This window comes from Hypanus sabinus, chromosome 15 (assembly GCF_030144855.1).
Source record: "Hypanus sabinus isolate sHypSab1 chromosome 15, sHypSab1.hap1, whole genome shotgun sequence".
Taxonomy (NCBI): Eukaryota; Metazoa; Chordata; class Chondrichthyes; order Myliobatiformes; family Dasyatidae; genus Hypanus; species Hypanus sabinus.
This window is the reverse complement of record NC_082720.1, coordinates 68,952,278-68,978,249: the sequence shown is the minus strand read 5'-3', so window position 1 is coordinate 68,978,249 and position 25,972 is coordinate 68,952,278. Positions and strand designations below refer to the sequence as shown.

The window sequence follows — 25,972 nt, the reverse complement described above, 5'->3', positions numbered from 1 at the left end:
CATCATGGGAGAGTGACAAAATCAGCTCTCACCTCCGATCCCCACATCCTGTCTTTCCAGTATATTGATTAAATTGGCCAAACAGCGTATTGTACCTCACACTAGGACCTAGGCACCACTGCAGTGAAAGACTCCTGGCCTAGAACATGCTGCCCAGTGACCTGCTCTGGATCCAGATTTTACCACCCAGACCAAAGCTGCTCTTGACTTCTCCAAATCAGCCCAGCGCACTCAGCGATCCAACCTTGCACCCGGGCTAGACGTATGGGCATCAGAACTCCTCAACCTCAACTTCTCCTGTCCAAATGACTCACTCCAACTGCATCGATCCTGCAACGTACAAGCACAGTTCATCCCTCAAATTCACTTCACCTTCGCTTGCCTCTTCATTGTTTGTAGTGATAATTTACTACAATTTACTTCAGAAAAGGTCTTATCAGCAATGCTTTTAGTTGAATTTCTTGCTTTTCAAACTGCCTGTGACCTGTCACGCGCGTTCAGCAGCACCATCCTAATCTGGAGTTTAAAAATTGTCAGCCTGTACTGCACTTTCTCTGTAACTGTAACACTTTATTCTGATTATGTTTTCTGCTCCTGCCTTGCATTACCTCAACGTACTGATGTGACAAAATGATCTGGATGGATGTTATGAAAAACAAAAATCTTCACACTATTTTAGAACATGTGGCAATAATAAACCAATTTATTAATCTAATACCACAAACTTCTTCCAACTTAATTACCAATGTAAGGTCCATTAACTTTGTTTAATTGTATCACTTTGAGATAATATTAATTTACTACTTGCCAATGATGATGTAAGAGAGGATTAAATTCCAACCCGTAATGAAAGCCAAAAATTCTCCAGTGGTGACATAGCTGTAGAGATAAGCCAAATCAGTCTTCGGTACCCGTGCAACAAATTCCACCTAGCATATATCTGCCGACACTGATGTAACAGCAGCAGTTAAGAAGGAGATGACAATACTGGGCCCAGCCTCTACTTTGGCAACTTCTCTTGCCAACAATTATGCACAGCACCCAGAGTACTGCCAATCCCCAGGGCAATTAGGTCAGTGGTAGATAAACAGCGACATGGACTGGATTCTTGAATGTTGTCCAATGTCACTGCTTTTTTCCAAAAAAGGCATTGAGCAACTGGTGGGACTCGACCACAGGAAATCATCCTAGTGGGAAAATAGAAAGAGGATGAATTATGAAGCAAAGAAAGATTAAAACATGATGTCTGTAACTGCCAAGGAATCACAGACAAAGTGAGTTTTGAACTACATTCTAACAGATGAATGAAGTGACAATGTCTTTCCTTTAGTTTTAAAAATAGTAATTTTTTATAACTTGTTTTTCGGTAGACATGCATTTATTCGTACTGTATCATATATTCTAGCAAACTTTAGTTAGGCCACATCTGGAGTATTGCATCCAGTTCTGGTCACCCCACTATAGGAAGGATGTTGAGGCTTTGGAGTGGGTGCAGAAGAAGTTTACCAGGATGCTGCCTGGTTTAGAGGGTATGTGTTATAACGAAAGGTTGAACAAACTTAGACTGTCTCCTCTGGAGAGCCGAAGGCTGAGGGAAGATCTAGGAGAGGCTTGTAAGATTATGAGAGGCATAGGTAAAGTAAACAAACAGTACTTTTTCCCCAGGATTGAAATGTCAAATACCAGCGGCCATGAATCTAAGGTGCGAGGGAGTAATTTCAAAGGAGATATGAGGGGCAATTTTTTTTTAAATACACACAGAATGGTGGGTGCCTGGAATACATTATCTGGGGTGGTGGTAGAGGCAGATACGTTAGGGACTTCTAAGAGACATTTAGTTAGGCACATAAATGTGAGGAGAATGGAAGGATATGGACATTGTGCAAGCATAAAGAATTCGGTAAGTTAGCCATTTGATTACTAATATATTCGGTACGGAACAGCATCGTGGGCTGAAGGGCCTGTTCCTGTGACGTACTGTTCTGTGTTCTGTGATTCTGATGAAATTTGCTTATTAATCGCAAGTACGTCAAAACATACAGCGACATACATTGTTTACATTAACAACCAACTCAAACAAAGAATGTGCTGGGGGACTGTCTATTTTGACGGTGAAGTTCTGTTTCTCACAATGTTGTAAATACACACATAATATCTAGCCTATTCTTTGGCAATGAGTTTATTTATTTATCTATCTATCTAGCTATTTATATATTTATTGACGTTCTGCGCAGAATAGGCCCTTCTGAGCCTTTGAGCTGCGTCACTCAGCAATCCCCCAACTTAACCCTAGCCTAAAATCAGGACAATTTACAATGACCAGTTAACCTACCAGTGTAAATATTTGACACATTAATTGGAAATTTATTTTGCTATCATTTCAACTCATTTATTTTAACTAGTTTAATCCTTTGGTTTACTTAGCAGAAAAGAAGATTTAAGACCTATTAGTTGTTTGAATGTAAGAAATAGTTTAATTTATAAAGCACTTTTCATGACCCACTCTGGCTGATTGGTTATGAAATGCTAAAATTTTCTGATGTAACAGAAGAAACAGTGCAGGAGCAGCTCCTAAGTCTCTTTGGTCTGGAGGTCGGAGACCTGGAGGCAGCCTGCCCAGGCGTTGGAGGGCCCTCTGTGTGTGTGTGGGGGGGGGGGGGTAAAGGGGGTGTTGTTGTGAAAAGGGTTTGTTTTGCTGTTGTTGCTCATTACATGCTGGCTGTGTGTTATTCTGCTGAATATTGTAGGCATGTAGTGTTTGTTGTGGTAGTTAATAGTGTTATTTCTTTGCCACTCACTTATCCGCTCCACATGGGAGGAGTTCCCATATTGATAACGCTGCTTCATTATCGATAAAGTTTAGTTGAATATCCTGTTTGCTGCTGTGTTCTGCACTGGCCCTCAGTATTGAAAATGACATGGTCAATCATCGATGAATTTGGGCTACAGGCCAAAAGGGATTCCCAAGATGAAGAATTTAGAGTAAGATTACCCTTGTTTGTATATATCTAGGAAAAATATCCGAAGTATTATAGACCTACGTTTTCTATGCCAGTTGCAAATTATATGCACCATGAGGCACCGCTGAAACTTGGCAACACTCTTGAGCTGTACCCAAAAGTGGATGCATTGTAATAAACTGTGTGCCACCAGCCTAGGGAGGTGCACAGGGACACAGATACAGCAGAGAATGCAGAGAAGTCAGTCAAACTCGCGGGGAGAGAACAAAAAAGATTTTTTTTTGTCCAAGTAAATAAAATACTAAACAAACAAATAGGAAAATGGAGCAACACACGCAAAATGCTGGAGAAATTCAGCAGGCCAGGCAGCATCAATGGAAAGAAGTACAGTTGATGTTTTGGCCCAAGACCCTTCAGCAGGACTGGAGAAAAAAAAATGAGGAGTTGATTTAAAAGATGGGGGGGAAGGGAGAGAGAAACACAAGGTGATAGGTGAAACTGGGAAGGGGAGAGGTGAAGTAAAGAGCTGGGAAATTGATTGGTGAAAGAATTCAGGGCTGGAGAAGGGGGAGTCTGTTAGGAGAGGACAGAAGGCTATGGAAGGAAGAGACATGGGGGGGGAGCACTAGAGGGAGGTGATGGATAGGCAAGGAAATAAGGTGAGAGAGAGAAAAGGGATGGGAATGGTGAAGGAGGGAGGGGGTGCATTACTAAAAATTCAAGAAATTGATGTTCATGCCATCAGGCTGGAGACTACCCAGACAGAATATAAGGTGTTGTTCCTCCAACCTGAGTGTGACCTCATCCCACTAGGAGAAGATGCCATGGATTGACATATCGGAATGGGAATGGGAAGTGGAATTAAAATTGGAGGCCAGTGGGAGAGCCCGCTTCTTCTGGCGGATGGAGCATAGGTGCTCAGCAAAGCAATCTATGTCAAGTCTCACTGATAAACAGGAAGCCACGCCAAAGGTAAAGTGTTGCCTTACCTAGAAGGACTGTTTGGGGCCCTGAACGGTAGTGAGGGAGGAAGAGTAGGGGCAGGGGTTGCACTTGTTCCACTTACAAGGATGTGCCAGAGGCAAAATCTGTGGGGAGGGATGAATGGACAAGGAAGTCATATAGGGAGTGATCCATGCAAAATCAGAAAGTGGGAGGGAGGTGAAGATGTGCTTGGTGGTGGGATCCCATTGAAGAAGCTGGAAGATCTGAAGAATTATGTGCTAGATGCAGAGGCTGGTGGGGTGGTCGGTGAGGACAAGAGCAACCCTATCCCTGGTAGCTTGGTGGGAGGATGGGGTGAGAGCAGACGTGTGAGAAATGGAAGAGATGAGGTTGAGGGCAACATTGATGGCGGAGGAAGGGAAGCTCCTTTCTTTGAAAAAGGAGGACATCTCCTTCGTTCTGGAATGAAAAGTCTCATCCTGAGAGCAGATGCAGCGGAGCGAGAGGAATTGAGAGAAGGGGGTGACGTTTTTACAAGTAACAGGGTGGGAAGAGGTATAGTTGAGGTAGCTGTGAGAGTCTGTGGGTTTATAAGAGGCATCAGGAGATAAGCTGTCTCCAGAGATAGGCAGTGAGATCAAGAAAGGGGAGGGAGGTGTCAGAAATAGACCAGGTAAATTTGAGGGCAGGATGGAAGTTGGAGGCAAAGTTGATGAAGTCAATGATCTCCACATGAGTGCAGGAAGCAGCATCAATGCAGTCGTCGATGTAGCGAAGGAAAAGTGGGGGACTGACACCAGTGTAGGCTTGGAACATGCAGCCAACAGAAAGGCAGGCATAGCTGGGACCAATGCAAGTACCCATGTTTGAAGGAAAGTTCTGGGAGGGGCCAAAGGAGAAATTATTAAGAGTGAGGACAAGTTCTGCTAGACAGAAGAGAGTGATGGGTGGAGGGGAACTGGTTGAGTCTGATGTCCAGAAAGATTCTGGTGGCGATGGAGATGTATAGAGACTGAACATCCATAGTGAAAGTAAGATGATGGGGGACAGGGAACTTGAAATCCACAGTGTGTGAAGTGTCATGGATGTAGGTAGTAAGGGACTGAACTGGGGGAGGGGGATTGGTAAGACAGAGTCGAGGTATTCAGTGGGGCAGGAACAATCTGAGACAATGGATCTACCTGGACAAACTGGTTTGTGGATCTTGGGTAGGAGGTAGAAACGGGAGGTGCAGGGTGCAGGAACTATGAGGAAAATGGAGCAAATATCTGCAGTACCTACATCAACTTACCTAATAACCCTCCCCCACCCCCAAGACATTTTATTTTTTCTAAACCAGGGGACGTTGGGAGATGGCTCAGACACTTTGAGAGATTTAGGGTTGTAAGTAATCTCACTCAGGCTTCAGAAGACCATCAAGTTGCACACTGACATACTGTGTGGGTGGATTAGAACAGACAGATGCTCATGAAAAGGAGCACCAAACAGAGCAGGACAAAGAATATTGTACAGGAAAGCGAAATGTGATACAGGTGTCCGCCTCTTTACGAATGCTCACTTTACGCCACTTCGCTTTTACAAACGACCTACATTAGTAACCTGTTTTCACATTACAAAGAGGATTTTCGCTTTTACAAAAACTTTCCCATATAAATTAATGGTTCTTCAATTTATGCCATTTTGGTTTAAAGAAAGGTTTCATAGGAATGCTCTACCTTTGTAAAGGGGGGGGGAGACACCTGTATATAAGGCAAAGTTCATCTCCTGAAAACAGGAGCCAGATGAAAATGTAAAATGATTAATCACAGCATTGCACTGTACGCCCTGTCAATCAGCTTTGCATGTGGAAATCTGAGATGGGTTCATTGTTGGGCTTAGTAGGCATCCGTCAATCCCAGAGGATCATGGGTTTGTGCCTCTGGTGGACTGTGTCCTCTTCAGGGTGCAAGCCTGGCCGGGAAGATTTGGAGAACCAGCTGTTGCCCATGCAACGGGTTCCCCCTCTCCACATCACTGATGTTGTCCAAGGGGAGGGCAGGCGCCAATACAGCTTGGCACCAGCGTCGTCACAGAGGTTGCCAGAGCGAAGTTGTAAACAACATCAAACTGCCTTAGGGACCTCAGCTCTGGATTTCTTCCTTGGGGTTTACTCTCAAAGCCTTTCCAATGGCCGCAAGGCAGCGGAGGTTAAAATCAGAGTTTTCCCTCAAGTAGTTGGGCTACTTGATACCAAATTGTCAAAGAGACTTTGTTTGTGGGCAAACCCCACACGAGAGAAGGCTATTACTATAGCCAGGCAGAGTGAGAATATTCATGAACAACAGGTAGAACTCGGACACAAAGACAATGCTGAGCTAAAGTTAGAGGCTGTACAAAAAGAAGGGCACAAACAAGGTGCAGTCAGAAAGAGGTGACAGTAGAGCTCAGCTCAAACAAAGCAGACAAGCAAAACAAAGAGCAGGTAAAATGTCTATCTGCAAATCTCTGTTCCATGTCAAAGAACTCTGTCCAGCAAAAGAAGTGAAAAGGTACCAAGGCAATAAAGTTGGCCATTATAAAAGCCAGAGTCACTCAAACCAATTCTTCAGGAGGTGAAGGAAGACCATGATTCAGACGAAGAGAGATCTTTCCTTGGGTCTCTAGATTCAGATAGAAAAGGCTGGTGCACTGCAGTTCAGTTGCAAAATGAGGGAGAGACATTCAAAACGGACACTGGGAAGATGTCACAGCTATCCCAAATGTCTGTTTACAAAACTAGCAAAGAAAGCAGGCATTATGCTAAACGCAACAAAGAAATCACCAATGGGGCCAGGAATACATGAGCTCAGTATGAAAGGAATGTTTACTAGTTCCATCCGTAAAAAAATCAGAAACAGAAGATGTCTATGTTGTTCAGAATATCTTCTCACCAGTAAGGGGATGACAAGCCATCAAGGAGCTAAACCTCATTGCAAGGTTGGATTTGCTAAAAACATTTGGTGGCAGCAGAAGTATCCAGAGTTGTTCACAGGCCTGGGGACTGAAAGAAAAGGACATTATCCACCTGAGGTGGGGAGTGACACTCTGCACTCTGACCAGAGCGAGGCATATACCAGTCCAATTGATGATCAAGGTCAAAGCTAAATTTGAGGGACTGGAGGCACTCGACATCATAACTAGAGTAAATGATCTACTGACTAGTGTGTGGACATTGTTCCCGTTCCCAGATGGCACGGTGAGAGTCTGTGATGAACTAAAAAAATTGAATAATTCATTGAGGCAGAAGTTTCTTCTGCCCTCTGCTGAGCACACATTGGGTGTGCTGGGTGGATCAAAGTTCTTCACCAAGCTAGATGCAAACCCAGGGTTCTAGCAGATCTGAGTCACAGAAGCTCACAATCTTTATCACACTATATGGATATTAAGCCTTCAAGAGGACTTCTTTTTGACATCTCATCAGCCCCTGAACTCTTTCAGATGAAGATGAACTAAATTTTGGAGGTTCTGGAAAGAGTAGTTTGCCACATGAACAATATACTCATCTTTGTGAGGAACATGACATAAGAGTGGAAGTTGCCTTGGAGAAACTGAAACAGGCTGGAATCATCCTGAACAAAAAAAAAATGCTAACTTGGAAAGTTGGAAATGAAGTTCTTCAACCACCAACTGTCCTCAGAGGAGTGCAGCCTGATTCAGACAAACTGACAGAAGTTCAGAACATAGAACAACATGTAAATGTATCAGAAACCCACAGATTCCTTGGCATGAAAAACCAACTGGGAAAATTAATTCCAGAGTTGGCAGAGAAAACAAAGCCTCTATGTGGCTCCCTTTCCCAGAGAAATGTTTGGACCTGGGTCGCACTACAGGAGAAGTCATTCTTATCACTTGAAGCAGAGCTTACCTTTCCACCAATGTTGGTGGTCTATGATTCGAACAACACAAGCAAGGTCTCACCAGATGCCTCTTCCTTTGGCCTAGGAGAGTGTTCATGCAAAACTGAGTTGGTGTATGGAAACCGGTGGCATTTGCATCAAGAGCACCAAATCAAAAAGGAGACACTGGCTCTCATGTGGGCATGTGAACCCTTCAGCTACTACTTGATAAGCACTAAGTTCCTACTTGAAACAGACCACAAGCCACTTGTCAGCCTACTCAGCTGAAACACTTCAATGACTTACCTCCACGTCTGCAAGGATCCTGAATGAGTCTAATGTGATACTATTATGACTTTGAACATGTCCCCTGCAAATCATTCACCAGCACTCTGTCAAGGGTGTTATGCAGCAGTGAGTGGATGGAAGCTGACTCCACCCTCATGGAAGATACCAACATCTACTTAGCTCAGGTACGTGAAAACTTTCCTGCATCACAGAGAAAACTGGACAAAGTTCATGCTGTGTTGAAGTAGGACCAAATCAGCAACAAGGTCATGCAACACTGAGAACATAGATGGCCAGCTGTTCCAAAAGGAGCTCACAAACTCAGACCTTACTCTCTTGAAAGAAACACACTCACCACTCCTGATGGTTTGCTGCTAAAGGGCTCCAGACTTGTCACTCCCGCTTCTATGCATGCCAAAATTATTAGTCAAATCCACCAGGGATATCAAGGCATTGAAAAATATCGCCAAGGAGTGCGGGTTTTCACAAATAAAGCAGCAGAGGAGTTTTATTTTTCAGAAAAGCTATAGCAACTCATGAACACCAAAAAACAGAACACAAAGCGCATTAAAAGCCCTTTACGTAATTATGGCATCATGTCAGTTGCAGGGGAATGGGAACCAGAGTGCCAGAGTAGTAAGTGTTGGTAAGACCTCAGACAAAGTCAGGAATCATAAGGTCGAGCATGGTACAATTCGTTCCTGAGCTGTGTGTACTTCAATGCAAGAAGTATCATAGGAAAAGTGAATGATAATTCTGAAGATGAGATTACAGCCACAATGTATAATGAGGAAAGGCTAATGATAGGACAAAATTGCAGTCAACAGGATGAGTTGCAACATAAGTGGTTGACAAAATTGAAAAGGCTGAATACGGATTGAAGGTGTTATATTTGAATGCACACAGTCTACGTATTGAGGCAGATTAACTTGCAGCATTGTTGCAGATTGGCAGCTATGATGTTGAAGGCATCACTGAACCATGGCTGAAAGAAGTTTATTGCAGGGAGCTTAATGTATCAAAAGGACAGGCAGGAAGGCAGAGGGGGTGGCATTGCTCTGTTGGTAAAATGAAATCAAATCAATAGAAAGAGGTGACATAGGGTCAGAAAGTGTTGAATCATTGTGGATAGAGCTAAGGAACAGCAAGGTTAAAAGGACCTTGATGGAGGCTGGATACAGACCCCCAAACAGTAGGAAGGATGCGGCCTACAAATTACAACAGGAGGTAAAAAACGCATGCCAAAAGGGCAATGTTACAATAGTCATGGGGGACTTCAATGGGCAGATAGATTGGAAAAATAGGTTGGTATTATGTTGAGATTTTATAAAGCACTGGTATGACTTCACTTGGAGTATTGTGAGCAGTTTTGGACCCCCTATCTTCAAAATGTTGTGCTGAAACTGGAGAGGGTTCAAAAGAGTGTGGTGGTTCAGTCCAAAGTCCGTGGTCCGGTCCGCGGATTCCGGACTCTGGGTTTTCCGGCAGCCCCTTGCTGTGGTTGGACTTAACTAGAAACACCTGAGGCTCATATTGGAACTGGGAATATAAGTGGCCCTGGTAGTGAGTGTGGTTGGGGTGGTTTGTCAAGATAGTCATGGTACAGATGGTTGGTGGAAGGCTAGAATGGGCTCTTGCCATCCTTTGGGCTGCATTGGAGAACCATGGCTTCTGGGAGCCTTGCTGGTAATAGTTGGAGTGGTCATTGTGGTAGGGATTCAGCTGTTTCCTGGGCCAGCTGGGTGGCTGTCAGCCACTCTGAGCTAGGCAGGGATCTGGTTGCTTCTGTAGCCAGCCAAGGCTGCTGGCTGTAATGGCTACTCAGCTACCCTGGTGCAGAGGTGGAACTGTCTGTTGTTCCTTGGTGTTTGTCTCTTCCTGCCCTTGCCCCTGTGGGGGAAGTCAAGCTGTTCTGTTGTTGCCCTGTGGGGGAATCTGTCTTGTCTTGTCCTTGCCTCTGTGGGGGAAGTCAGGCTGATCTGCTGTTACCTGATGGATGGTCCTGCCCCACCTTGGTGTGGAGTTATAAATGAGTCCTGGCTTGTTGGAGGATAAGTCCTGGCTCCATGTTGATGTACAGTTCCTAGTCTGCCCCTAGCTCCAGCCTCTGAGTTCCCCAAGCTCCAAGCCTGCAGCCTTGACCCAAGCCTCAAGACCCCAAGTCCCTACCATGCCTTGTCATGTCCTTGCCTGGGTTTGGGGGTCTGAGCCTGAGGTAAGACCCAGGTTCTGTGTCCTTGTCCAGTCTTGGGCTTGGAGTCCACCCCAGGCTCTTTGTTCCCAGTCCCTTATCCTGGTCCTGCTTCCCTTCCCTGGACTGCATCCTGTCCTGTCCTTGGGTTCAGTCTTGTCCTGTTTCTGGGACTCCAGTGTCTGTGTCCTGCAGTTGGGTCCTGATTCAACACCTGACTTGTGACAGAGGTTCACAAAAATGATTCCAGGATGGATTGGCTTGTCATATAAAGAACATTTGATGGCTCTGGGCCTGTGTCCACTAGAATTGAGAAGAATGAGGGGTGGCATCATTGAAACCCATCAAATGGTGAAAGGCCTTGATAGAGTGGATATGGAGAGGATGTGTCCTATGTTGGGAGAGTCTAAGACCAGAAGATACAACCTCAGAATAGAGATGTGTTCTTTTAGAATGGAGATGTGGAGGAACTTTTCTTGCCAGAGTGGCAAATCTGTAGAATTCTTTGCCATGTGCAGCTGTGAAGACCAAGTCTATATATAGAGATAGATAGATTCTTGATTGGTCAGGGCATGAAGGGATATGGAGAGAAGGCAGGAGATTGAGGCTGAAAGGAAAATTGGATCAGCCATGTCTCAACAGGCCAAATGGCCTAATTTTGCTCCTATATCTTATGGTCTTATAGTCTAACAAGCCTGTCTATTCTTTCTTCCCTTCACCCTTGCTTGCTGGTCTTAGAGAAAGAGAGAAATTTTGTGACAAGAGTGGAGAAAATGAAGAACATGCATGATCTCAGAGACAGAGCTAATTCTTTATCGCCACTCAGGTGTGGTGAAGCTGTTAGGGTTCTAGACCAATTCCTTAGAGGAACAATAGTCAGGTAGCATGCAATACAATCATTTGTGATCAGAAAATCACAAGGTGAAATCAGGTAGAACAGGTGTCTGCTCGTGTGCCTTCAAAGTCCACGAAAGTTAGAGCAAGAAATAATGGCTTGATCCTTGTGATGAGGGTGACCTGAGGTAGACACATCTGGTCAAGAATCTCCTGCTCCAACACTTCAAAGAACCTATACCAGATATGATTGTTTAGCTGTCCCACCACAGGGATATACTCCATAGCCTGACAAAGGGTCTCGGCCCGAAACGTTGACTGCTCATTTCAACGGATGCTGCCTGACCTGCGTTCAAACAGCTTGTTTGTACATGTACTCCATAGCCTAATAGCTTAGGGCAGGTGACTAAAGAGGCTGAATAATCCTCCCTCTTTGTCAGGTAGTCTACCCTGAACTCCATTAAATTTAGTGTTTTAAGAAGAGTTCTAGTGTTGGAAACATTTCACAAAATGAGATTGTTTTTATCAGTGAAAAGGGGGAGGGGAAACAAAGAAAGACAGTTATAATGTTAGCAATTTTTTTTTTATGCTATTTAAGGAGCTTTGCTATAGACAAAGTGAACTGGAGTACCCAATTTCAGTGACAATAGTTTCAATGCAGTTCTATGGACAAGAAGTACATGCCTAGTTTTTTCTTTATTTTTCAAGAAGGGGAGATGTTGTGGTAGTTAATAGTGTTATTATGTCACTCAGCCACTCACATGGGAGGAGTTCACATATTGTACAAGCAGCGTTATCAGTAAAGTTTAGTTGAATATCTTGCACGTTGCTGGCATCCTGCTGTGCTCTGCTCTCTCCCTCAATAGCAAACGCAATGGTGTCAGCACCTGAATGTGTACTGACGCTTGCAGGCTGCCCCTGCACATCCTCAGGTGCTGTTGGTTGTTAAGTGTTTCGCTGTATGTTTCAATGCACATGTGATTAATAACTAAATCTAATCTTGCCGCCTGTTTCATCAAAATCGCATAACCTAGTGCTGTCTGCATATCTCTGCATTGTGCCACAGTAGTGCAGCTGTTGGCGCAACACTATTGCAGCTCATGGTGTCGGGTTCAGAGTTCAGTTCTGGTGATGTCTGTAAGGAGCTTGCATGTTTTTTCTATGACCATGAGAGTTTCCATCTGGTGCTCAGGTTTCCTCCCACAATCCAAAGACAAGCTGATTAGTAGGTTAATTGGTCATTGTAAATTGTCTGGTGATTAGGCTAGGTTTAAATAGCTGTGTTGCTGGCCAGCGTGGCTTGTTGGGCTGGAAGGGCCTGTTCTGCATTGTAATTCTAAATAAATAAAAATAAATAAGAATTACCTTGATATCCAGCAATTTATTGGCTTCTATTTTAAATAAACTTAGTAGCCTACTCTCCGCAGCCACCACCAGGATAAGAAAGACCAGATTTCGCCAAACACTGCATGAAATAAAACCGACACTGCTTCTGCTGACCCCATTTGCCTGCATTAAGCTTGCATTCCTCTACACTGGGAGTTCCCAACCTGGGGTCCTTGACCCTTGCTTAATGGTATTGGTCCACGGCATTAAAAATTGCTGGGAACCCCTGCTCTACACCTTTCTTATCCAAGTACCCACCCACATGCTCCTTAAACCTTATAATTGTATTTGCCTCCACCTCCTCACCACTGCTGGGTCCTGATGCTCTTGGAGGTGTTATTGAAATGCTCAGATTTATGGATTGGACTGTATTTCAAACCGGCCTCTTTCAGTTCTATGGGTTTTTTTTTGTGTTCTCACCATTCTTTTTGCCAATTGCTAGGCTGGGAGTTTGATGTTCTTGTTGCTGTTTCTATGTGTGGATGATCTGTTTTTGTGCGAGGGAGGGGTGGGGTGCATGTTCTGGGTTTGTCAGCTTTTGTTTCTTTTTCTTTTCATGCTGGGGGTAAATACAACTAGAGAGCGTGGGGGATTGATAACTTTTTTCAACTACTTCTATGGTTTTCTCTATTTTATAGCTATCTGGAGAAGAAAAATCTCAGATGTACTCTACATACATACTTTGATAATAAAACGAACCTTTGAAACTTTTTGAACCTTTGAAGTGGTGGCTTATTCCAGATGAATAACTTACTCCTCAGATCTCCTTTAAGTGGCTTCCCTCTCACTTTTGAACTTTGAACTTTAAACTTGTGCTTTCTAGGAAAGGCATTCTGATAATTTGCCTTATTTATGATCCACATAGTTTTGAAATCCTCTCTGAGATCACCCCTCAGTTTCCTATATTACAGTGAGAAAAAATCCTGCACGTACAATCTCTCCTTGTAACTACATCGTTCCATTTCAAGGCTACACCCTGGCTGATCTATATGACAAAGAATGGCACCCATTATTTATTTAACAAACCCTGCTTTCAGGGTTGGCATAAACCGAAGTTTTTATACTGAAACAGATCTGTCATATACTCCGTTACAGATGGACAAGAAGAGGCTGAAATAGTTGATGGTTTACATACAAAATGGGTTTATAATTGTCTGCAAAGCCACCTTACAGAGAGATATCCTTATCAAAGTTCTATCAAGCTACAGTTGACAAAATATAACAAGATATTATGTACTCGAGTTGGTATACTTATTGCAATGCATATGAGAAGAATCAACGGCATTGGCTTACTTGGAAAACAAATCACCTCGCTCTCTCTCCTCAATCTACTCAACTCAGTATCACAAAATGAACTGACTTCATACCTATACCATTGTAAGACTGTACCATTTACCGCCTGAGCTTGAAGAAGTTTGGGGTTTTATATTTACACACTTATATATGCACAAACTCTGCTAACCTTTTTGCTTTATCTTGTTTTATATTACTTTATTATGTAGATACTAATAAAATAGTGTTTTTTAACAGAAGACTCACACTCCAGGTGTGTTCCATTTCTGCTGGTCCTTTTAACCCGTTATGGGGTATGTAACAGTACCTTGTGATGCCTTTTGGTCTGGCCAGCACTCCTGCTGCTGTTCCGGACCTGGTCAATGAGGTGCTCCGGGACATGTTGAATCAGTTTGTTTTTGTGTATTTGGATGAAATTCCTAGCTATTCCCGCTCTCATCAAGAACACGTCCAGCATATCCAGAGGGTTCTCAGACGGCTACTCAAGAACAACCTTCATGCCAAGCCAGAGAACTGTGAGTTCCACACAGAGCAGGGGTCATTCTTGGGCTACATCCTCACTCTTTCCAGTGTTCAAATGGACCCACATAACATTCAGGCAGTCACTGAGTGGCCCAAACCATCCACGGTCAAACAGATGAGGGGTTGCAAACTTGTCTCCTCTTCACCACAAACTTCAGTTTCATTGCAGTCCACATAAATGTAGTCACCAAGATGACCTCTACAGGATTCCTATGGACAAGTGAAGCAGGCCAAGCATTCTCAGAGCTAAAGCAAAGCTTTGCCATGGCCCCAGCGCTGCAACATCCAGACCCATCCCGCCCATTCATCTATCACTATTGCAACGGTGGGAAGATAGGATAGGCGCAGATGTATGGGAAATGGAGATGTGGTTGAGGGCAGGATCAATGCTGGAGGAAGTGAAACCCCATTCTTTAAAGGAGGACATCTCGGATGTCCAGGAACGGAAAGCCGTGAGCTGGGAACAAGTGTGGCGAAGGCAGAGAAACTGAGAGTATTATATATATATAAAACACACACACACACAAAATCACTGGCCACTTTATTAGATTCACCTGTACATTTGCTCATTAATGCAATTATCTAATCAGCCAATCATGTTCCAGCAACTCAGTGCATGAAACTATATGTGGTCAAGTGCTTCAGTTGTTGTTTTGACCAATTATCAGAATGGGAAAGAAATGTGATTGAACTATGACTGTGGAATGATTGTCAATGCCAAATGGAGTGGTTTCATTATCTCAGAAACTGCTGATCTATTGGGATATTTCTTTAGAGTTTACAGGGAACAGAGTGAAAAACTAAACAAAAACATCCAGTGAGCAACAGTTCTGTGGGTGAAAATGCCACAGTAACTCAAATAATCATGCATTACAACAATCGTGTGCAGAAGAGCACCTGTAAAAGGACAGTACATTGAACCATGATGTGGATGGATTACAGCAGCAGAAGACCACACCAGGTTTAGAAGGGTGTACCTCATAAAGAGGCCACTGAGTGTATCTTGAAGTCTTCTGCTGCTATCCTAGCTCTTCGTTGGATTGAGGTGCACTGGCTTGTGACAGACCATGTTCTGCTGTGATGTTCTTCACAGTCTAGTAGCGCTTGGCAGGGGTCCAAAACACTCCTACACATTTCTCACTAAGTTTGAGGGGACACTCTGTTCCTTGGCATTATCTGCTTTTGGCTTTGAATGCTCAGTGTTACAAATGTTGCAATGTTTTTAGAAACAGAAAATAGTTGCAGGAGTAGGCCATTCGGCCCTTCGAGCCTGCACCGCCATTCAGTATGATCATGGCTGATCATCCAACTCAGAACCCCATACCTGCTTTCTCTCCATACCCCCTGATCCCTTTAGCCACAAGGGCCATATCTAACTTCCTCTTAACTATAGCCAATGAACTGGCCTCAACTGTTTCCTGTGGCAGAGAATTCCACAGATTCACCACTCTCTGTGTGAAGAAGTTTTTCCTCAACTCGGTCCTAAAAGGCTTCCCCTTTATCCTTAAACTGTGACCCCTCATTCTGGACTTCCCCAACATCGGAAACAATCTTCCTGCATCTAGCCTGTGCAATCCCTTTAGAATTTTATACGTTTCAATAAAATTCCCCCTCAATCTTCTACATTCTGGTGATTTTATCTAGTTAAACTATCAGAGCTGTCATTGTTTTTGTCAGATGTGAAGGTTGCTTGTTGGAAGTTAATTATTATCTCCTATTGTTCATTTATGACAATTGAGATTTCTGTCCTTTGTTGTCCTGCATCTATGCAAAGTAAAGGGTCACAAGCTCCCGAGACAAAGACCTCGATGATAACAAGGAACCCAGGCTATGAGGAGAAGGCAGCTCTGAGAACCACTGGTAGCGTTCTGATTTGAAGTGCTACCAAACCAATGAATTATAGGCTGCTACCTTTGTAAAGGAACATAAGAATTCTGTCTCTCTCTATCTTGTCAAAAGGGAACTGAACTAGGACAAGAACTTCATCATATTGAAGGTGGGTGTCTTTTTATCTACGCTTGGAAGACGTATTTCTTTGGACTGACTTATATGAAAGGAACACTTAGGGGTAGTTGTTTCTGTTTTGCTTTGGAAGTTATCACTGGTCTTTGTTATTTCATTTATTCAGTTGAAGGAGAGCAAGTTTTATGGGAATTGGTTTGGGGGTTGGATTGTTGAAGGTGAAAATACCTTATGTAGAAGATCCAGTCATTATGATGTAGCCAACTGATATTCTCTTCTCCTTCAGTCTGTGTTTATATATGGCATAAAATTGGCTAATCTGTAGAATTGTACATCCTAAGAGTCTGGATTAAGAGTGGGGTCAGTAGGTCAGTGAGTCTGATATGTTTTACTTACTATGTTTTTACTAACTTAAATAAATAGCTGGGAAATGAGAAGTACTTCAAATGAAAACACAAAGGATGCATTTCTCTGTACGTTTCGATGGTGTTTCGCTCGTATGCACCATATTATGTGACATGGGCGATCATGGCCTTTCCATGACCATGATTATTTTTGGCAAATTTTTCTACTGAAGTAGATAGGGTCCATAAGTGGATAGGGTCATAAAGGAAGCTTTTGACACATTGGTCTTCATAAATCAAAATATTGAGTGCAGAGGTAGAATGTTATATTGAAGTTGTATCAGACTCTGGTGAAGACTAATTTGGAGTATTGTGTGCAGTTTCAGTCACCTACCCACAGAAAACATGTAAAAGATATTGAATGGGTAGAGAGAAAATTTGTAAGGATGTTGCTGTGTCTGAAGGACCTGAGTTATAAAGGAAGATTGAGTAGGTTATGACTTTATTCTTTAGAATGTAGAAGATTGAGAAGAGATATGATAGAGATATACAAAATTATGAGGGGAACTGATAGGGTAAATGCAAGCAGACTTTTCCCACTGAAATTGGGTGGGATCTCAAAAGAGGTCATGGGATAATTCAAACCATACATGCATACAGCCAAATGAGACTGTGTTTCTCTGGAGCGAAAGTGCAAATAAACACATGTATTCAAAACAACAAGAAAGAGAAAAGAAAGAACATAGTCATGTAAAAAAAACATATTTTTAGTCCGAGACCCTGAGCAATGACCTGCAAATTGATGGTTTCTGGCAGTCCAGCCTGTAATTCTACCAATCCAACATTGGAGGGCAGTATTAAAGGGAGAGGCCACCCCAATCGAGCCTGGATGCCAGGCTACAACGCAGACCCAACGATTGAGGCCTAGTCCTTGCTACAACCAAGGCAACATTACTGCCTTGCAACCTTGTCTCACCACCAAACATGGGAAACTGGCCTACAGCATTAATGTCCCGCAGGGTCTTGCAATCACTAAAAGAATGTGCATAACAATCACTTACAGTTTCACTATGTGCTGACCGTGCTGACTTGAAGGCACCAACACCTTTTCCTCTGCTTAGCAGGCAGCAGCACGATCTCCCACCCATGTTGGCTCTTCCAAACCCAATCCATCTCCTCCTGTGGCCCGAAAGCCCGACTCAAAGCTCGACAGCCCAAATTATATCTCCCAAATGGCACATCTTCCCATCCCAGCCCAATGGCACAACATGACTCTCTCAGCCCAGAGGGCTAACATGCCTTCTCTGAACTGCCGGCTGGCTACTCCAAACAATGATCAGTTCACTGATGCGGTGGACCTGCATCACATAGTTATTGGAGTCAAGAATGTTCTTACTGTGTATAGAAACACATTTAACAAAGAGAAATGGCCCCTGAGAGGTCAACTTACTGGAAGTTCTTTACTCTGAGGGTAAAGGATGAGAAGTGAAAAATTTAAGGGGAACGTGAGGGGAAATGCCTTATCTTGGAGGGATGTGGGAGTGTGGAATAAGCTGCCAACTCAAGTGATGCATGCAAGCTCAATTTTTAAGTTTAAGAGTAGTTTGATAGGTACATGGATAGTAGGGGTATGGAGGGGTGTGGTCCTGGTGTAGGTCAATGAGATTATACAGTTTAAATAGTTCAGCATGTACTAGATGGGCTGAAAGGCTTGTTGCTGTGCTGTACTTTTCTTTAACACTATGACTCTTAAGTGGTTTGCTTTTGCCTTTTTCTAAGCAATGTCTTTCTAACTCAGGTGACCCCTGCCGAGAACAATACTCTTCAGATTGTCTGCCTGGCATCAGTGGTCGCATAACCATGACCTGTGGCTTGCAGCAGCTGCTCATATGACCATCCACCACCTGCCTCTATGGCTTCATGTGACCCTGATCGGGGGGTAAGCAGGTGTAACACCCTACCCAAAGGTGACCTGCAGGCTAGTGGAGTGAAACAGTGCCTTACAACTCCTTTGGTCAAGATGCATCTCTATGCCGCTACCCAATATTTTGACATACATGCGACAGATAAAGCTAATCTTTAGTCTCTTTGGGGGGGAAACGGTGGCTGTGATCAGTGGTCAGGGAGAGGAGGGTGGTGGTCAGATGCCTGTTGTCAGTGGTCAGAGAAAAGTGAGATCCAGATTCAGATTTATTTATCAGCTGAACTTCAAAACATTCAGCGAAATGTGTCATTTACGTTAACAACCAAAGAAACCTAGGGAGGTGCTGGGGGCCAGCCCGTAAGTGTTATGCCACACATCTCACTCCAATATAGCTTGCCTACAACGCACGGTAGAACAATATAGAACACTACAAGAAACAAGTTCTGTTCCTCCCTTCCACTCACACTCCAAGATTCCATCTTGGTGAAGAAGGGGAATACATGCATTGGAAAGTCACTCCAACCTCGTTCATGTTTCTAAATGGTTTACTTTGAATAATTTCGGTGTTGGCAAGTACTCAATGGATTGGTAAATGAACCAACAGGAAGGACAAGACGACATGATTAATCTACATTTTGGAATGCCATATAGCCTAATTTATAAGTTGAATTAAAGTAATGTTGCATGCTTATCTTGATGCTTTTCAATGGTGCTGGTCAGGAGGCCATGATTTGTGGTCAGGGAGAGTAGAGTGGTGGTCAGGGTCCTGTGATCAGTGGTGGGGGAGGGAAGGTCTGATGAATGAATGTATTCATGTTGCCTCATTCAATCAGGATCTTCTATTTGGACAGACAATAAAATCATAAGGCCATAAGGTACAGGAGCTGAATTAGGCCATTTGACCCATCGAGTCTAGTCCACCATTCAGTCATGGCTGAGTTATTCAAATTATAAACAAGAGAAAATCTGCAGATGCTGGAAATCTGAGTAACACACGCAAAATGCTGGATATAGATGCTGCCTGGCCTGCTGAGTTCCTCCAGCAGTTTGTATGTAGGGCTGAGTTATTGTTCCCTCTGAACCTCTGTCTCTTTGCTTCTCCCCATAACCTTTGACGCACTTACTAATCTAGAACCTCTCAACCTTTGCTTTAAATATACCCTGTGACGAAGCCCCCACAGCTGTATGTGGCAATGAATTTCACAGACTCTGCACCCAAAAGTGGTTTGACCAGTGCCTTATATAACATTGGTGTCTGAGGCTCAGGTAGGGTGATCAGGCAAGTGCTGTGTGATGGGTGTAGAGGTTGATATTGTCGTCTGAGAATGAGCACAGAGAAGATTTGGTACGTTCAGTCAAGCAATTAAAAAGGACCTACTGAGTGAGGTCCAGGATTATTTCACTGCAGAACAAGCATAACTATTAACACTCGATTAAGCTGAACATATCCAACAACAGTCACTCTGTGGAACCTCATGAACTATTTAATTTCAAGCAGTGCTTGCATGGGGGAATATGTCCAATGGAAAAAGGCTAGAGTCATGGAGTACCATATCAAGTTTCCAAAGCAGTGCAAATCAACCGAAATACAATGATAATCATTCTCCATCACAGGGAAAATTCATTTAGATTCATTTACAGCACAGAAAAAAGCCCTTCAGCCCATCTAGTCTGTGCTGAACCATTTAAACTGCATAGTCCCATTGATCTGCACCTGAACCATAGAACTCTATAACCTTCCCATTTATGTACCTATCCAAACTTCTCTGAATCGTTGAAATAGAGCTCGGCTTCACATATGACCTCTAGTTGTAGTCGCACCCAACCTAGGTGGAAAAAGTCTGCTTGCATTTACCCTATCTATACACCTCAGAATTTTGTATACCTCTATAAATCTCCCCTTAATCTTTGGTATTCTAGAGTTTAAACCGTAACCTATACAATCTTTCATTATAACTCAGGTCCTCCATTCCTGCCAATATCCCAGTAAATTTTCATTTTCCATTTTTTTTTCCAGTGTTATTGAAATCCAGTTTCAAGGTCAATGAAGTTAAACACTCAGGGTCGTGTTACACCTGATAACAAACGTTAGCACATTCTTTTAAATAAATTGTCACTGTTACTAAAGCAGTAAGAATATTACAATGACAAGGATTGTGCAAAAATCTTAGGTACATTTATATAGCGAGAATGCCCACGACGTTTGCACAATACTGTAGTAATTTTTTGTATTGCACTGTACTGCTGCTGTAGAAATAAACAAAGTTCATGGCATACGTGAGTGACGATAAACCTGATTCTGATATGGGTCTCGATTGTGGACTGAGAGAGGGAAGGGGGCAGGGAGAAGGGAATTATAGTTGGGAAAAAGGGAAGGGAGAGGGGAGGGAGGGGCAAGCACCAGAGAAACATTCTGTGATGATCAATAAACCAATTATTTGGAAACAAATATCCTTGCCTGGTGACTCAAGGCTGGGTGTGTCTGCCCCCCGACCCCCACAGCACTACTGGCACTCTTTCTCTGTCACCTGTCCCACAATGCACTTGCAGAACTCCACCCTTGCCATTCCCAGCATCTTTTGCTGCCACCAGATTTAAAATCTCGCTCTCTGCTCCATACTCACAAATACAGTATTGTGCTAAAGTCTGAGGCTCCCTAGCTATATAAATGTGCCTAACATTTTTGCACAGTACTGTATAGCACTTATAAATCTTTTTACTCGTGTTCAGAAGACGCAGTGTACTATTTCCAAGATTCAAGATTCAAAATTCAGGTTTCATTGTGCAGTTTTTGTTATGTTGTGAAAGCTCAACAAGTTCCCACATCCCGTATCTTGGGAAAACTAAAATTTAATATGAGAATCAGGGACAATGAGTACATTTTATAGGGTCTCAATGAAAAGAATATAAGGAGGTTGGTTTCACCCAGTTCAAGGCCATGGGATGGAATGAGTTTGAGAAGGTGACGGGTGTTGGGGGGGATCAGTTTTGCCTTCAACACAGTGAGAAAGCTGGAGTGCAAAGGAAGTGTGAATGAGGGAAGTTATCAGTGCTAAAGCACGGATAAAACTGATGTCCACACAAATCCCATCATAGCAGTGCAATCATAAACTGCTGTTAAGAAGGTTTCAGACATGAAGTACAACCCACAGAACACCATACACATTGGTTTCTCACAGAGGAACATCAATCAAAACATCTGAAAATATGATAGGCATTAATGCACCTACTTGTAAAACATCATTTTATTTTGAAACATTTTGGTTTCTTTTTTTTGTTACCTTTCATTTACAGCTCTGTAAATTATAATGTCCCCTTCTTCCAAGAAAAAGCCCTGTTCACAGGTGATAAGAAATCTCTGGTCCGTTGTTTTAAATTGCCAAGTATAAAATGCAAGACTTAATGCTGACTTAATGCATTGACTAAAATCTCAAAACACATCTAAAGCATTAGACATGACACTGGTGGAATTTGCATATTTTGTGAACAATTTTCCGAGCATTCAATGAAACATTGAGTTTAATATCTATTGGCTCATTGTAAGCATTTCCAAATTAAGAGAAATGCTTAATGTGCAAAAATAAAAATCCGATTTAAAAACGACACAAGAATAATCCTTTAAGAATGCAGTGCATTGTTTGGGGTAGACAGTCGAAAATGCAAGCTTAATACCATATTATTCCAGCATTAATGAGAGAGTAAAGGTGAGTAACAGGCTGGAGCAGCACCATCAGTCATTAGGTTAGAAGCTACCCAGATGATCTGAGCTATTGCTCCAACAACCAGAGGTTGGCGTATTCATGGCAGTAGAGGAAGCCATGAACTAACACGGTGGAATGGGAGTGGGGACTGGAATTAAACCGGTTGGCCAATGGGAAATCCTGCTCTTTGCAGATGGAATAAAGGTGTTTGACGTAGCAGTCCCCCAATCTACATTGGGCCTCACTCTAATAGAGGAGGCTGCATTGGAAGCACTGGGTACAATAGATGGTCCAACAGATTTGCAGGTGGAAATGTTGTCTTGCCCAGAAGGACTATTTGGAGCACTGAATGGAGGTGAGGGAGGATGTGAATGGGCAGGTGTAGCACTTCTTCCACTGGCAGGTATAAGTGCCAGGAGGGAGACTGGTGAGGATGGATTCATAATCGCCCAGAAGGAATATTTGGAGCACTGAAGGAGGATGTGAATGGGCAGGTGTAGCACTGGCAGGTATAAGTGCCGGGAGGGAGACTGGTGAGGACGGATTCATAATCAAGCGAACCACAGCGCGAGAGATCCCTACTGAAAGTGGCGATTGGGGGTGGGAACAGGTTAAAGATGTGTTTGGCGGTAGGGTCTTATTGAAGATGGCAGAAGTTGTAGAGAATGATATACCTGATGCACCATCAATAACTCACTCTGAGACGTAAAGGTGAGATATCGGCTTTTATTGACTGGAAGAAGGAACCAGCAGTGAGTGACCACCATGCTATATCCTGGAGACTGAGAACCCAGGCTCAGGCCTCAATCGCCTTTATACAGGGGTCTGTGGGAGGAGTCACAGGAGCAGTCAGCAGGGGGCGTGTCCAGACAGGCACACATAGTTTACCACAATACCTGATCATGGGGTTGTAGTTGAGGTGAAGAACTTTATCCTGTTTAACACAGTGGGAAGATGGGGTGAGTGCGGATGTTTAGGAAATGGAGGAGATATAGGTGAGGGCAGCATCCATGATAGAGGACAAGGATAGAGTTTAAGAAATACCAGATCATCTGGTTCGAGGAATTAGTTGACAGACGTTGGAGGAGAACCAGGAGATTTTGGGCTAGAATTTTATCACACAATTTCATAAATAATTGTTGTGCAATCAAAAATTAGAGGATTGTAACTCTGTGTATTTCTCTGGGTAACTTTGCACCCACCGAAAGCACATTGCTTTATCTGTTGACCAGACTTTTCTGCTCTACAGCATTTTTGTTCTAGCATAAAACAATTTTTCTAAATACCTGTCTGCTGAGACGTATTCAACCTCATTAGTCAGAGGCTGTTCACATATACTATACCATAGTTATTCATGTACAGTATAGTGTAACATAACGTCATTTATTCTAAACCTGCACTGTTTAAAGAACTCATGTACAAACTGTATCCTTTGCTTCCTTTGAGGTCGATGATCTCCTGCATTTCAAGCACAGCCTCAGAGTCAGAGGCAAAGTACCTTATTATCAGAGTCAGAGGTCAGAGGCATTGTCACTCACAGTTCCTCAGCCATCGATTATCCCAGCTGATCCCCGCCATATCTCCCAGGTCTTCATCAGAAAGGCCACTCTTGCTTCATGTTCAAGGAAATGTGTCGAGAGGACTGAGCCGAGAATGGTTAGGACCCAAGTGCTGGAGAATCCAAGACTAGAATTGAGACATGATGCAAGACTGAAACGAGAACAGAATACTAAACTAGATGCTAGACAATAATCTAAGTAGAGGTGATGATTGAGCATGAAGCTCAGTTCAGATGTTCTTTAAAAACTAAAATCCTCATGCCAAACATGGCCACCAATTGGCAAGGTGGCCTGAATCTTTAAAGGAGCCGTACCAGCCATCCATTTTCCAGAGAGACTAAACCCTGGAAGCTAGCGTGGTTGAGTGTGTATCATAACAGAAAATGCATATACCTCATATATTGGTTGTAACAGAAAATGCATTTTTCTGACCTTGCATATTGAAAGAGAAAGTGCATTGTACCTCATATACAGGAACTGACAGCAGGAATAGAATGTGGGCTCTACCGGCCCCAGCGCCTAGCTTCAGTCAGTGGTGATGGATATTTTTGTCAAAGTGATGGAGGAATGCTGGTGCTTATGTGTGGTGAACTACATATACCTGTCTGGACACGCCCCCCGCTGACTGCTCCTATGGCCCCTCCCACAGACCCCGGTATAAAGGCGATTGAGGTCTGAGCCCTGGCCTCAGTCTCCAGGATGTAGTGTGGTGGTCATGTGCTGCTTGTTCTTTCTTCCAGTCAATAAAAGCTGATATCTCGCCTCACGCCTCAGAGAGTTATTGATGGTGCATCGTTATGAAAGCAGATTCTAACTTTGAAGAGGGAATTATTTTTTATTTGCACAGTTTGTCTTCTTTTGCACGTTGGTTGTTTGTCAGTCTTTGACTGTATATGTATAATTTTCTGTGGAATTCTATTGTGTGTCTTTTTCTTGAAAATGCATGCAAAAGAAAATAGATCTCATTATAATATACATTATAACATTCACATACTTTGATCATAAATTTACTTTGAAACTTGAGCTTTAAGGTTTTATTTATTTATTTATTGAGCCGCAGCACACTGGACCCCCCCCCCCCCCCCAATTTAACAATAGCTTAATCATGGGAAATTCACAATAACCAACTTGTGCCCTTTAAAGATAGAAATGAGGTGATTTTTTTTTCCTTCTTTCTCTCAGTAGCTGTGAGCCTTTAGAACTCTCTTTCTCACAGGGCAGTTGCTTCCCAGGTGCCAGGGTCAGGGACGTCTCAGATCTGGTACACGGCATTCTAAAGGGGCAGAATGGCACCAATAACAGATGTTGGAAAGGTGAGGAAATCCTGAAGTGATTTTAGGGAGCTCGGTAGAAAGCTGAAAAACAAGACCTCCAGGGTAGTAATCTCTGGACTGCTGCCCGTCTCACACACCAGTGAGGGTAAGAATAGGATGATTTAGCAATTGAATGTGTGGCTGAGGAACTGGTGCAGGAGGCAGGTATTCAAATTTGTTGATCATTGGGATCTCTTCTGGGGAAGGTATGACCTGTACAAAAAAAATAAGGAGAGCTGGTAGAACGGACAGGAGTTGAACCTACATGATGGAACAGAATTGAAAGGGTTGGATGTCGCACTGAGCCTCCGAATTCAAACATTTGTAATATCCACAGGTAAAGACATATTTCCTTACCTCAGTACTGACTGCTTTATCCTACATTTCCAGCCTAAGGATACAGCCTCACAGTATCTAGCACAACAGTCTCACTCAGCCATGATGTCATCTGTCATTTTTCCATTGTAAGTATAGATCCCGTAGCTCAGCCTGTGTGTTATAACAATCAGTGTAATGATTCTACACTCCACTGCCTGTGTGGCTTGTCTGCTATATGCTTTTAATAAGATTAATGTTCTGGATGTAACCAGTCAAGATTAATAGCAGAAGTTATAAGATGCAGTTTAGCACTCCATACAGTTGTGGCGACATTATGTTGCGGGGAAGATGCTGGCTGATTTTATAAAAACAAATACACAAGTACAATAAAGAAAGCCGAGGTTGCTTTTAGTGAGGTAAAAGGATAGACGTGCTTGTAAACTATTTTACTTGGGCAGCACAGTTGTGTAGTTGTTAGTGTAATGCTATTCCAGCACCAGCGATCCAGGTTCAATTCTCACCACCGTCTGTAAGGAGTTTGTATGTTCTCCACGTGACCACATAGGTTTCCTCTGGGT

At 43.1% G+C, this 25,972-nt stretch overlaps 1 protein-coding gene and 1 pseudogene across 2 annotated transcripts in view; one reads left to right on the top strand and one right to left on the bottom strand.

The window, feature by feature from the left end:
* Positions 1 to 8,074, bottom strand: part of LOC132405263 (cationic amino acid transporter 2-like) — a 34,728-nt pseudogene extending 26,654 nt beyond the window's left edge.
* Positions 1 to 25,972, top strand: part of LOC132405581 (fibroblast growth factor 1-like) — a 96,378-nt gene that overhangs the window by 11,730 nt on the left and 58,676 nt on the right. The window contains exon 1 of one of the 2 annotated variants that reach the window (XM_059990497.1): positions 1,200 to 1,274. The exons of the other annotated variant lie outside the window; for it this stretch is intronic. Within the exon in view, the coding sequence (XP_059846480.1) occupies positions 1,240 to 1,274 (35 nt within the window). The 5' untranslated portion in view covers positions 1,200 to 1,239. Of the gene's footprint in view, positions 1 to 1,199; positions 1,275 to 25,972 lie in introns of those variants that run through there. 2 annotated transcript variants of the gene reach the window in all.